The sequence below is a fragment of the Periplaneta americana genome, chromosome 16 (genome assembly GCF_040183065.1).
Source record: "Periplaneta americana isolate PAMFEO1 chromosome 16, P.americana_PAMFEO1_priV1, whole genome shotgun sequence".
Lineage (NCBI taxonomy): Eukaryota > Metazoa > Arthropoda > Insecta > Blattodea > Blattidae > Periplaneta > Periplaneta americana.
The window spans coordinates 181196753-181211968 of record NC_091132.1 but is presented as its reverse complement, the minus strand read 5'-3'; the positions used below and the strand labels follow the sequence as shown (position 1 = coordinate 181211968).

General features: G+C 34.4%; 2 protein-coding genes across 2 annotated transcripts in view; both read right to left on the bottom strand.

Annotated features, from left to right (window-relative positions):
• Positions 1–15216, bottom strand: part of LOC138692162 (zinc finger protein 665-like) — an 88280-nt gene that overhangs the window by 24784 nt on the left and 48280 nt on the right. The window lies entirely within an intron of this gene.
• The window catches only part of LOC138692158 (zinc finger protein 665-like), a 34945-nt gene continuing 23642 nt past the window's right edge, over positions 3914–15216 (bottom strand). Inside the window, exon 6 of the mRNA XM_069815193.1 lies at positions 3914–7901. Coding sequence (XP_069671294.1) covers positions 6251–7901 — 1651 coding nt within the window. The 3' untranslated portion in view covers positions 3914–6250. The remainder of the gene's footprint in view (positions 7902–15216) is intronic.

Below are 15216 nucleotides of genomic sequence, written 5' to 3'. Positions count from 1 at the left end.
GCCTCATTTATTGTGATGTTCTTACATGTTTCAGCTTCTATTATGGTTTGAAAACATTCTAGCAATGGCTCCTTCTTCTCATGAACATTTACCGTTCTTATTTTAAAACTCCATCTTGTTATCCCAGCTGATGGATTTGTCTTTGAAACACATTAATCTAATACAGGCTGTGTGGAGATTGAGAGAAGAAAGCAGGGATACTGGATAAATTAGCAAAAAATATGCGAGGTTTGTAGGCTATTTTGTTTAGCGGCTCTTTCCATTATGAGATTCAACTGATGGGCACTTAATTTCACATTTCTCCTGAATTGTTAAGGTACTGAACTGAATAGACTGTAAATATTGGACAGAATTAAACATTGTTGCACTTGTTATACTCACAACATTAAAGAAAATGTATTTAAAACTGCGCGCTACTGACAAGCTGCTGCAAATATTGCAGCGCCTGGAAACTCTGGATTCATGGCGAGGAGTAGCAAAGCATCTGAGACGAGACTGGCAGCTCCAAGGGGGGAACTGGCTTCACCAATCCGTCCTTGTCTCTCGTTTCGCTCTGGCAGCACCAGGGGAGGAAGTGACTTCACTAACGATTGCGTGCATGTCAAGAGAGCGAAATTTTAAAAAATCTGAGCCGCTAAATAGAGACTGTATAATAAATGTATTTCACAACATAAAACGAGGTAAAAATCACAAATGTCTGGGGATGCCGCAGATCCGCAGCCCCCCTTCGAAAGCCGCCCCTGAATGAAGTGCACTGGTAGCAATTTAAATTATTAGGGCATGAGATAGTTACTCTGCCTGCCATAATAAATTCACTTCAATTAAATTCCCCAATGGAAAAAAATAAAAAATAAACATTCATCCTTCATTGTTATTATTTATTTTTAGTATTATTAGTTTTCTGCAAATATTGCAGATTAAAAAATTCGAGATAGAACATCCCCCCTCCACTGCAAACGAATAATGCACATTTGTATCACTGCCAATGTCAATTACCTTGAAAATTCGTAGGCTTTTTTAGTGTAGAATAGTAGAAATCGGATGTGATCAGTTTCGGAGCTGTATGACTACCCGACTCACCCTAATTACATATTCTTCCTTTTATACCAAATCTGTCCTGCGTGAATGAAGAACACCGCCATATTTCCTAAATGTTCTGTAATTTGTGGTAGAGAATAAAGATGATTTCAGTGTCGCCAACACCTCTGACATAAAATTAGGGGCGAAGGGGACCATTGGAACAGATTGAATTTATCATCTCAACACATAATTCTCATTAAGTGGCCAATACTGACACCAGATGACAGGCCTTCAGGCCTTCTCATGTACTGGCTGCTATTATCCTTCCATTTAATTTATGGTTTTGAACTCAGTGGATGCATTTGTGTTGAGATTAGAAAGTTTTTTTTTTCCAACTTCTTAAGGATATTCTGACATCATGAACGTTTCAGAGAAGAGTTTCATTATGTTAGATTAGAGCCTAATAGATTCAGTCTTCGAAAATAATTGAAGATATCTAATATTTACTTCTTGCTTTTAATGAATGATCGTAGTTGATAAGGTCATGTGGGACACTTTATAAAGCGTCATAAATTGACAAAGTAGAAAAAAGGAATGAATTATACAATGAAGTTACTCCAGAAGGAGCAAGGTCTGCCAGTGAAGGAAAAGGAAAACGTATATAGGAATGGGGTGTATAAATAACTGAAGGCTCTATACGATTATAGGGGTGTCGGAGGCTGGGGGGTGGGGCGAAATGTGAAATGAAATTAAGCCTGGTTTGTGACTTCCTCCTCAATATCTAAATTGACGGGTTTTTTGATGAAATTGAATTCAACTGAAAAAATTAGTTGAGACTGTGAAGTTTTGAAATGAAAGTCCTGTATGTAATTTCTGCAATTATAAAATTCTGATATGTTTATTAGGCAATGTCTTATATTTCCGTGTCATTTAATATTAAAAATATTGATAAAGGATTGTATAAGAAATGTAAATAGAAAAAAATGTACAAATGTGCCTCCTTTCCTACACACTTAACCTTACCTGTCACATAATATTACACACCTAGCCTATAACTTGTAAATATATCATTTTGAATTCCCAATATCAGAAAAACACATGTTTTGTGTTTTTAAAAATTCACCATTGCGAGGGACCTTGTAATATTTGTAAATGATCTTCATCTCAACATTGATGTTGACAAGTATTATGAAGATTTTTGTACCCTTAAAATTTCATTAGATGCTATAAATGATAATGAATTGGAAAGGAAATTGTTGTCATTATTTCATAAAAGCTTCAGAATAGAAGTATGTATATTTTAATCATTCAAAACGTAATTTATTTGATAGTACGGGAACTGTTAAAATAATATTATATAAAAATTAATAACATTTATTAATCGTCAAATTCAGGAATGAGTGGAAGTAAACGAAGAGTAATATGTAATAATGCGGATGCATGAACATTCTCCACGTCCTAAGAATTTGAAACTAATTATTAAAGGATTGAAATATATGCGAGGAATCAACTGATTTAATAAAAGCTTTCCAAAATAAAAAGAAAACTGTCACCACATCGATAGGTAGTTAATAGCTTTCTTAAAAAAATATATTGTCTGAAACTTTTAACGCCATCTTACTAGGAAACTAATGTATATAGACTGTTAACTTTTGTCTAATGTCGAAAAGAATGCAATTAAGAATGTTGTCACATGGGCACATTTCAGTACAGTGGGCGGTTTTAGTGTACATAAAAGAAAAAAATTGTAAATTTGGTGCCTGCCTAACATGACAAGACTTGGCCAAATAAGATCACTTGAAGAGCTTAAATGTATAGGTAATACGAAAAAAAAAAAAAAATTGATTCCTTATATTGTCTCAAAGTGCGCTATCAGACAACAGTTATTTAAATACAGAACGGCGAAATAAAACGCAACCTGAAAGTAATCCTAAATCATATCCAAAGACGTAGCTAGGAATATCACTGTTTCCAGATATAATGGACTAAGGCTTGTTAGCTAGCGAATATATCATAGTTTTTGTATACATTACAACTTTTTTGTATCATAATATTGCTGCAAAATACATATCTTTCATATTGCAATTAACAATCGATAGTGAATAAGGTACTATACCGTAATTGTTTCATTTAATAGAGAAAGTTGTATATTTAACAGATTTGTCAAATCGTTAAGAAAGTTGAAAGTGTCTAATCAAAATTTATAAGAAATAGTATGTTACTGTTCTTATGGTCTTGCCTCATGATTAAGGGACTTATTGATGAATGTGACCAAAATGCCTTGTTTCAGGTCTGTTTCTTAAGCTGTAACCGATTTTTGCACAAAATGAAAAATCTCAACATTAAGTGAAACTGTCAGGTACCATTAGATCTAATATAAGTAATTATTGCTTCATAAAAACTTGACCATATGTATATCTGAGATCTATGACTTCAAAAGTGCTTCTCGAGACACTCTTGCAACAACTAATTTTCAGATCTCGAGAACTGAGTGGATAAGAATTACGACTGACAAGCCTGGAGTAGTGATGACTGGAACAACTCTACAGTCATCTTGAATAGTGGACCGAGAATGGGTTTTTCAGCATAAAACTGAATTTGAACAAATTGCCTCACCTCTACAACCTTTAATTGTATCAGCAAACTTTGAGCCAGAAAGAGAGGGCATTGCAAGATATAATGGATTACCTAAAAGATGAAGATAAACCTTTTTATATAATTCTCATGCGATATTATTTAAAACATAAGATATGTGACAACATAATGACACATGAAAGGTTTACTTCAAGGAATTAAAAACCCTTTATTATTTTAAGGAAGGTTGAATAAGTATAGGTTATTAATTGTTATATGGAAGAGTTGAAGCAAATAATCTGTTTACCATATTCATATTCATTCATTTTATTCCTCATATCTACTGTAGTGCAGTATAGTTCACATAGTCCATTATATTTCTTAATCTAGTAGCATAAAGCCTCATTTTACCCTCTTTGATATTTCATCACTTTTTCCACAGTCATAAAGAAGCAGTACAAATAAGATATAACACGACAAGTACATACAATTACGGTTACTTAATTACTTCAATAAAATTTTGACAAGTACACCACATGACTACAAAAATGTTTTATGATCCACAATAAACCATTAATGGAAACAACAATGTGCATAAATGAACACTGGCGTTTTTCATGAGTAGAAACCAATTAACATATACAAAGGTTCATTCATTCATTCATTCATTCATTCATTCATTCATTTAGTGTTCTGCAGAAGGACAGGTCTTTCACAGCAAACCCAGCTTTCTGCAATCTTTCCCATTTACTGCCTTCCTCTTTGTCTCCTAATATGATCCACATTTCTTAATGACGTCTATTATTTGATACCTTCTCCTGTCTGGAACTCTTCTTCCATTCACATCCTTCTAGTTCTTGATTCAGTAGGCAGTTTCTTCTAGCCAGTGCCACAACAAATTTCTTTTCATCTTTCTGATCAATTTCAGCATCATTATTTCGTCACCCACTCTTTCCGACACAGCTTCATTTGTTTTTCTGTTTGTCCACTCCACAAGTTCCATCCTTCTCTATATCCATTTTTCAAATTCTTCTATTCGCTTCTCTTCACTTCCTCGTAATGTCCATGTTTCTGTCCAATACAATGTCACATCCCATACAAAATATATCACCTGTCCCTTCCTTAGTTCTTCTTCTTCATGAGGTCTGCAGAAGACGCTCCCTTTTCTATCAAAAGCTTCCTTTTGCCATTGCTATTCTTCTTTCCACTTCCTGGCTGGAGCTCATGTTACTACTTATAGTACAGGTACACCCAAATTATTTGAAGCTGTCCACGTGTCCTACTGTCTCACTTAGCATTCGCACGTTTACTCTCATTATTTTTTCCTACGGCCATGGACCTCGTCTTTTTTCAATTTATCCTAAAAACATACCACTGCTCACAGGTGTTATTTAGCTTCATTAGCATATCCATTAGTATCGTTTCCTCTTCTGCTAACAACGCCATTTCATCACCAAATCGTATGCACTTTATTTCTTCTTCCTCCTATTATCACTGAAAACGATTCTTCAATCCAGGTTAAATTTCTTCAAAATTTATGACACAGAATCTTTTAAGAATTCTATTTAAATGGTAATCTGGTCAGATAGACACTGAGTTAAGTAGACACGATGGATGAAGTTATCATCTTACAGCCTCCTAGCTAGAAAATATACGACGTGGAAATAGCTTTATGAGAGCAACAATGATTGTTTCTTGTTAATTGCGAATGCTCAATTTTGAATACATGTATTTTAGCAGCATTTTCGTTCTCGTTGTAGTTTTCGTTCCCGGTTTATTGTGGATGATGCGTAAAGATTTTACTTTACAGGACTGGGAAAAATACGTTACACATCCATCACGTTACTAAATCTTTTCGTCAGTATCTTTGGAACATAGTTGAAGTAGACTTACTAAATAAACACGTATCAGAGATATCAGAATTGAAAGGCTTTTCGTACATCAATACTTATGCTATACTTACTAGCTAAACAAATTAGAATGTCACATATAGAAGGTTTCTCGTGTATGGGCGAGATTTCATAACTTTTATATCTATCGACTAAGAGAATCACTCAAAACCAACATCGCATTTAAGAGTCTCCTCGCCACTATGCTGGCGTTGATGGCCTGTTAAGGTACCCTAATGAATGACCACATTTGAAAGTTTTCTGGCCTGTGTGCAGTCGTTCATGAACTCTAAGGCCACTTGAACTGAGAAACACCTGCAGCAAATATGACATTTAGAAGGCTACTCGCCTGTGTGTCGACGCAGATGTATTTGTAGACCAACCAACATCGTGAAGGTCCACATCTGTGGAGTAACGGTCAGCGCGTCTGGCCGCGAAACCAGGTGGCCCGGGTTCGAATCCCTGTCGGGACAAGTTACCTGGTTGACGTTTTTTCCGGGGTTTTCCCTCAACGAAATACGGGCAAATGCTGGGTAACTTTCGGTGCTGGACCCCGGACTCATTTCACCGTCATTATCACCATTTCATTCAGACGCTAAATAACCTAGATGTTGATACAGCGTCATAAAATAACCCAATAAAATAAAAAAAACATCGTGAAATCCTTACCACAAACATCACATTTGAAACGTTTCTGGTGTATGTGTAACCGTTCATGGTTTCCTGGAATACACAAATCCGCGTAACACTTATCACAAACATTGGATTTAAAGAGGTTTCTCGCCTGTGTGCAGGCGCATATGACTAGTTAGGTCACTGGACATCAAGAAACCTTCACCACAAACTTCACATTTAAGAAGTTTGTCGGCTGTGTGCAGGCGTTCATGAATTTTTAGGTAATACGAACTCGAGTAAAACTTACCACAAACATCACATTTGAAACTTTTCTCGACTGCATGATTACGTTCATGGGCTTTTAGAGCACCCGAGACAGGGAAGCACTTGCCGCAAACACCACATTTGAAAGGTTTCTCGCCTCTGTGCCGGCGCATATGACTAGTTAGGTCAATGGACATCAAGAAGCCCTTACCACAAATTTCACATTTAAGAAGCTTGTCGCCTGTATGTAGGCGTTCATGAACTTTTAGGTAATATGAACTCGAGTAAAACTTACCACAAACATCACATTTGAAACTTTTCTCAGCTGAATGTTTACGTTCATGGGCCTTTAGGGAACCCGATACAGGGAAGCACATACCACAAACATCACATTTGAAAGGTTTCTCGCCTGTGTGGAGACGTTCATGAACTTTTAGGTAACCAGACTGACAGAAGCATTTACCACAAACATTACATTTGAAAGGTTTCTCGTCTATGTGCACAGGTTCATGTTTTTTCAGAGTACTCAAATGCGAGAAAAGCTTATTACAAACATCACACTTGAAAGGTTTCTCGCCAGTGTGCGTGCTTTTATGAGCTTTTAAGTTACCAAACGCAGAAAAACATTTACCACAAACTTCACATTTGAAAGGTTGCAAACCATTATGCCGAAGTATATGAGCTTTCAATGTAGTGAATCGATCGAAATTCTTACCACAAACATCACATTTGAAAGGTTTCTCGCCAGTGTGAAAGCGTTTGTGAGTTTCTAATTGACTCGCCTGAATGTAAGATTTACCACAAACATCACATTTAAAAGGTTTCTCACCAGTGTGTTCGCTCTGATGTGCTTTAAGGCTAAGCGACTGTGCGTAACCCTTACCACAAATATCACATTTGAAAGGCTTCTCGCCAGTGTGCAGGCGTTGATGAACTTTTAAGTTAGATGAATTCGAGTAAAACTTATCACAAACATCACATTTGAAAGGTTTCTCGCCTGTGTGCTGGAGCAGATGGGTATTGAGGTTACTGGACATCAAGAAACCCTTACCACAAACACCGCATTTGAAAAGTTTTTCGCCAGTATGCAGGCGTTGATGAAGTTTTAGGTTACACGAACTCGAGTAAAACTTACCACAAACATCACATTTGAAAGGTTTCTCGCCTGTATGCGCACGTTCATGGGTTTTTAGCTTTCCGAACTGAGAGAAGCATTTACCACAAACATCACATTGGAAAGGTTTGTCGTCTGTGTGCACACGTTCATGGATTTTTAGCCTACCCAACTGAGAGAAGCATTTACCACAAACATCACATTTGAAAGGTTTCTCGGCTGTATGCAGGTGTTCATGAATTTTTAGGCGTTTTGGGTTTGAAAAAATCTTACCACAAACACTGCATTTGAAAGTATTCTTGCTTACGTCCTTGGATAAATGGGTGTGCAGTTTTTCCCCGAGACATATTTTAGGAAGTTCTATTTCCAAGTGCATCTCACCTTCCAAATCTTCTGAAACATTTCTATCATTCGTAGCAGCAATCCTGAAGTAAATTTATTATCAGTCTATAAAATAGTCGCAACAAATACATATACAATTTTGTGAATATTAAATAAAACCATCTTATTTTCATGAGGAGGTACATTATGATTAGAAATACAAGCTTGTAATTAATTTATGAGTAACGTTGCAAGTATCAAAATGTTTCAAGAATTTGGACTTCAGCTGTACAATGAATTTTATAACAATTACAAACCGTTAGTCAACTCTTAGCTACTTTCTACCTCTTAATTTTGATGAACCTCTCTGTCCAAAATCAACTGCCTTAGTCTTACTTTACCGCCCCGAGCGTGCTTTGTTATGTGATTGTTTTCAAATTCGGGATTTCAAATGTGCTATAACGTTTTCTATCTCTTATTCTTACGATATACAAGCTGTACCCGTTCACTCCGCTGCACCCGTTAGAAATAAATATAAAGTAATTACATAATTAGATTAGGACATTTGATCCAGGGAACATTCGTGTTTGTTAGAAGGATATATCGCTTAGTATGTTACTTAATTGAAATCGTATTTCAATAATTAAAATGCGATCATTTTGGTCCAGAGAGCACTCATTTGGTGCAATGACAAATCCTTTAACATGTTTCTTATTTGTTATTACATGCAACCATACTTTAATGAATGTACAAAATAGAATATTAAGTTTTCTGTGCATAATAAGCTACTTTAATCTTATCTGTCCTCCATTCATTCAGACGTTACTGTAATAACATTATAGCATTATATTCATCTAGAGAAACTACACTTTCCAATGGTGAAATAATAATTAATTATACAAATCTGTTAATTTAGCATACGATATTACTTCATAGAAACACAGAAACATTTTTTTAGGCTATGTTAAATTTCTTTCGATTGTTGTTGTCCAAGGCCCCTTATAGAGGAAGTCATTTGTTCTTATTTCATTGCACCACCTTAGATGGCACTATTTTAATTTTAAAACTCATTTATCTCATTAAATATCAGTCCTATAAAAATTTTGCAAAGAATAAAATTTATCGGTAATGATATTTAAAGAACTTTTGTTATGTAACATTGTTCACAAAAATCAATAATAAGCGAGATATTTCGATTTATTTAATTCAAGTCCCCTTATAACCCCCCTTTCAAATAATGTATTTTGAATGCCATATAGCCTAAAATCTAAGTTACAACGAACTTAATTTATATTCCAATTTTCATCGAAATCCGTTCAGCCATTATCGCGTCAAAAGGTAACAAACATACAGACAGACAGACAGACAGACAGACAGACAGACATACAAATAAAAATTTCAAAAAAGCGATTTTCGGTTTCAGGGTGGTTAATTATATATGTTAGGACCAATTATTTTTCGAAAATCGAAAATTACCAGAAAAATTTCGGCTACAGATTTATTATTAGTATAGATTACATTTTGCGATTCGTTAATTTCGTCACTTTAAAATAGGAAAATTTGCAGTGGAACATTACTGAGTCCATTTCATACTAGGCGTAATCATGAGAAAATCAGTATGGTATTATCTCAAACTTGATATTTGTTGTTTTGCGAACACTGAAATAATAACAATGCTTTAAAATTTCTGCAACAATGTAATTTACAATTGTAAAAGAATATAGCCCTACTTTATATAAATTTTTCCTCCACTTCAATGATAAGAAAACTCCGACTGAAAGACATAAAACCATTAATTGATTTAATTGGGAGAAGTATTGGAGTTGTCTGTAGCAAATATAGGACTTGAAAGGATTATGGTTGACGAGCAGCTTTTACCTCTACCTGGATGTTGTTATTTTCAGAGCAGTGTATATTGGAGAGTACCGCATTCTTTTGATCCGACAAATGCCGAAGCGGCGGCCATATTTACTCCTGCGGAAACTCAGTACACCGCAAGACTGGCGTGGAACACAGGTTTCTAGTGTGATATTCCATCATTTTCTTGAAAAATTCCATGTTGTTGTGCAATTAATCAATGTGTAATTAATTGCTGAATTAGCATTACAGCTTATTGTCTATGCGGTGATATGAATATGTTACGAGAAAATACACAAAACTATTAGGGAAAACACGGGAACTTTACTGAAGCAAGTAAAGCGATCGGTTTGGAAGTAAATCCCGAAAAGACCAAGTATATGATTATGTCTCGTGACCAGAATATTATATGAAATGGAAATATAAAAATTGGAGATTTATCCTTCGAAGAGGTGGAAAAATTCAAATATCTTGGAGCAACAGTAACAAATATAAATGACACTCGGGAGGAAATTAAACGCAAAATGGGAAATACCTGTTATTATTCGGCTGAGAAGATTTTGTCACCAGTTCTTCTGTATGGTTGTGAAACTTGATCTCTCATTTTGAGAGAGGAACAGAGGTTAAGGGCGTTCGAGAATAAGATTCTTAGGAAAATATTTGGGCTAAGAGGGATGAAGTTACAGGAGAATGGAGAAAGTTACACCACGCAGAACTGCAGACATTGTATTCTTCACCTGACATAATTAGGAACATTAAATCCAGACGTTTGAGATGAGCAGGGCATGTAGAACGTATGGGCGAATCCAGAAATCCATATAGAGTATTGTTGGGAAGCCGGAGGGAAAAAGACCTTTGGGGAGGTCGAGACGTAGATGGGAGGATAATATTAAAATGGATTTGAGGTAGGTGGGATATGATGGTATACACTGTATTAATCTTGCTCCAGATAGGGACTAATTACGAGCTTATGTGAGGGTGGCAATGAACCTCCGGGTTCCTTAAAAGCCATAAGTAAGTATAATGATGTATTATTTTAATTGAAAATATCTAGGTCGAGAAAAGCGGACGTTGAAAAGTATTCCAAACTTGTATAATGCTGGTAATAAAAACAGTTCTTGATTTTCAAGAAATTGTCTTAATAAAGGGAACTTCCAATATCTTATGCTTGATAGATGCACTCAGGATGCGTTAGAAAATTTCCTTTCTACTGTCCGTTGCTTAAATCCAATCCCGGATGCAATAGAATTAAAAAACTGCATTACGATTAATCAGTTTTTTGTAAAAAAAAATAAAAAGAAGGATGAAAATTACGCAGTTTGCGATTCTGAACAGTTAGTTGAGTTTCTAAGTTAAGATATAAGTAAACCCCAAACAGAAAGGTCTAGTGAAGATGAATGTGAGCAAAAGAAATTGATAGAGGCTAAATTTTAATTTAACTGAAAATGGAAATATTGACTTGGGTGAACAACAAGCTCTTTACTATTTGTAGGGATCAATTTTGTTCAAAATAAAACAAAATAAGTTATATAGTATTTGTAAAAACTGTATTTCATATCTAATAACTGATAACAGGGATGAATCTATAAATTTTATTAGCATATTAGTGACTCTCAGGTCGTACAAGGAAATTTCACGTATACCCTTGTAAATTCGTGTTTAATATAATTCTAAATACAGAAAAATGTGAAACGTTGGTAGAAAATGTATTGACACTAAAGGATTTGAAGTCTTTATTCATTAACACTTCAACTCATACGTTCCCAATTCGTTATAATATATTTGAAAAAGTCTTATCACTATTTTAGGACTAGAATATATTTATTGTTAAGAAAATTGTCTGTTATAGCAAATGCACGACAACAATTTGCTAAATGTGGCGGTCGAAATGTTGATGTGAGAATTGCACTAGAAAATTGCTGATGTTATCCCTATTGAAATGGACATAACATAAATAATAAAGTGTTATCTCTAATGAGTCATTTCGCTAGGACAATAATGTTTATTACTTCTTGTCTCCGCTATACTGGAGAATTACCACGGTATCATTGAACCGTGCCATTACATTTAGCACCAAATTTAACTAAATACACAATCTCGCCAACATAAGAACACGACGTTGGTATGTGGCGTCATTGGAGGGAGAAATTTGTTTCTTTTCATTCTGTCTCCTTCGTTCTGAACATTACTGAGAGATAGCGCCACTGTTAGCTACATGGTATATTTGCGCAAATATATTGCAACTAGATTACGTGACTCAGATGAGAGTCTCGAGACAAAACAGTTTTGTTATATTTCTTTTTTTGTTAAATGTTAACCACAGGAACGCCATTTCGTAATTTCATTTAAGAAATAAGCCTAACGAATTATCTTTGCATCAAAAACGGATGCTCCCTGGACCAAATTATTTTATTTAATAATTGTTTGAAACTTATTTAGTTGGTCATGGCCTTTATGACAGTTTTTGTTTCGTAATATTGATAAACAATAATAGGCCTATAATGAAAGTGGTGAATAATTTCATGGACCATAATTTTTTTTTTCGTAAAAGGCAAGGTATTTTTCTCTAGACCAGAAATAAAACGGCAACGCGGTCATAATTACGTACTTAACGCTTTGGCGAACATTAACCGCAAATTTACTTTCCGTCATTTGAATAATATTTCGTCAAACACGTCTTTTTTCATGTTCATTTCCTTGTGATAGCCTACTTTAAGAACTTACTACATCTGCATTTCTTTCAATTCGTTCAAAATACCGCCGTTGTACTACATAAAACCTTGCACTTGACTAACGCAGTGAATTATTTAAAAATATAGTCGCGAATTTTACTACCACCATTTCGATTGTGTTTTCTTTGGCACGGCTCGGTACAGCCCGGTGATTAGTGGCCAGCGAGTAACGGCGACTATCGATATTGCTCCAGCGAATAGGGATTATAAAAAATGGACACTGAGCGAGTTTTCCTGTGTTTTGTTTCTCTGTGCGCAGCATTTAGTTCCACTTTCAAGCGCTAGAATTTAGTGTAATTGAGCACACGATAAGATAATAATTGAGAATAGAATTGAGACACAGGATCCAAACATCGCCTACCTTATTGCATAATCCAGTAACGCTTTGCTCCAAATAAATTCAAGTTAACAGCTTTTCCTTATTTCTCAGTGAAAAACTAGTTGTAATAATATTTTTTTTATATTTCAGATATAATAAATTATATTATAAAATAATATAATACATTATTAAATTAAGTATCGAATTCGTTTAATATTTGTATATATATATATATATATATATATATATATATATATATATATATATATATATATATTGTTTTTCCATTTTCAGCGCTATCAAATCATTACATATTTTAATATTGTTGTTGGCAGGGAAAGGATTTATATGTAAATACATATTTACTTATAAAGCTAATATAATTTATATTTTGCATTATCTTTATGTTTCACAATGTGTAGGGTTGAAAAATCCTACTTTTATTTTCCATATTTTTCCATATTTTAGAGTTTAGTACATATTTTCGTTAATTTCCATATATTTTCCATATTTCATATAAAACAGTCCATATTATATTAGGTTTAACAATAAAACAAAACAAAATTCCATTAACTTTTAAAAATACATTTCAACAATAGAGATTTAAACACATGTTCAGTAATCCCTTTAACATCAGAGTTATTTGAAAATTAGCAGTCCTATCAACAATGGGAAAGTAAGTTACAAAACTGTATTAATTTAATTTAAAATTTTTAACAGACTTCAGTTGTGCAGCTCAACAGTTAAATGCCAGTCAGAGTACACATAGGTTCAGTTTTGTAAATCATACTATAAAGACGGTAAATATGCCAAAAGTACGTCATTCAGTCAATTTAAAATCAAAACTAACAAGTTACATTTCAGAATTTAAAGAAGATGGTTTATCAACTGACAATAAAATATTATTTTGTAATTTGTGTCAGTGTGCAGTATCATCTACACAAAAGTTCCTGGTGCAACAACACATTACAACTAGTAAACATCAGGCCAACAAACAACTAAATTCCAAGCAGAGACAATTGTTTTTAACACAACCAACAACATCGAATGTAAGATCTGAGTTTAACATCGACCTGTGCCGTTCTCTCATCTCTGCTGATATTCCTCTCTACAAACTAAAGAATAAGGTCTTCAGGGAATTCCTTGAAAAATATACTCAACATACAATCCCGGATGAGTCAACACTTAGGAAGACGTATGCTCCATCCATCTACGATGAGACAATACAGAAGATAAGAGATGAAATTAAAGATAGTTCAATTTGGGTTTCCATTGATGAGACTCCCGACAAAGAAGGTAGACTTGTTGGTAATGTAGTTATCGGTTTGTTAAGTGAACAATATTCTGAACGAATTCTTTTACATTGTGATGTTCTAGAAAAGTGCAATAACAAAACTATAGTTAAACTGTTCAACGAAGCTATGGGTATCCTGTGGCCAAAGGGTATTATGTACGATAATGTGTTATTCTTTATTAGCGATGCTGCCCCTTATATGGTCAAAGCTGGACAAGCATTATCTGTTGTATATCCTAAATTGACTCATTTTACTTGTGTGGCGCATGCATTTCATCGTGTGGCAGAAGTGGTCAGAGACAATTTCCCTAAAGTAGATTTGTTGATTTCATCAGTGAAAAAAGTATTTCTCAAAGCTCCCAGTAGAGTTAACGTGTTGAAAGAAATGTACCCTGAAATTCCATTGCCACCAAAGCCAATTTTAACTAGATGGGGTACATGGCTAGAAGCAGTTGAATATTATGCCGAACATATAGACTCTATTAACAATGTTCTCCTTGCATTGGACTCTGAAGATGCAGTCTCAATTGATACTGCGAAAACAGTTACCTGTGACATAAGTGTGAAGAATGACTTAGCTCACATTCAGCATACATTTTCATGCATCATAAAAACGCTCAAAAGTCTCCAAAATAGGCACCTTTCACTATCTGAAAGTTTTGAAATTATAAATAGTACTGTGGAACAACTGAATCGTGGTAGAGGTAAAGTTGCAGATGCAGTAAGAGCTAAGGTGGACACTGTACTTTCAAAAAACCCTGGATATGAAGAACTACAAAAGGTTGTTGCTGTGATGAGTGGTGAATCAACAGTGAAGATTAACTTGGACTTATCCCCAGCAGACATTGTGAAATTGAATTATGTACCAGTTACTTCTTGTGACGTCGAACGCTCTTTTAGTCAGTATAAATCTATCCTCAGAGACAATAGAAGAAGATTCACTTTTCAGCACTTGAAAGAAATGTTTGTAACCTATTGTTATGGTAACAGACAATAAAAATTGTGTTTTGTTGAAACTACATTGGAAGATAAGGTACGTCCATTATATTTTTTGTTTAGTTTGATTAAAATGTACCAATATTTAACGTACATAGTCATTTTTTTATAATTTTAAGTCCATATTTAATTCCATATTTTGGTAAAAATCCATATTTAATTCCATATTTTGGTAAAAATAACTACATATATATTTACATATTTCATATATTTTTAGTCCA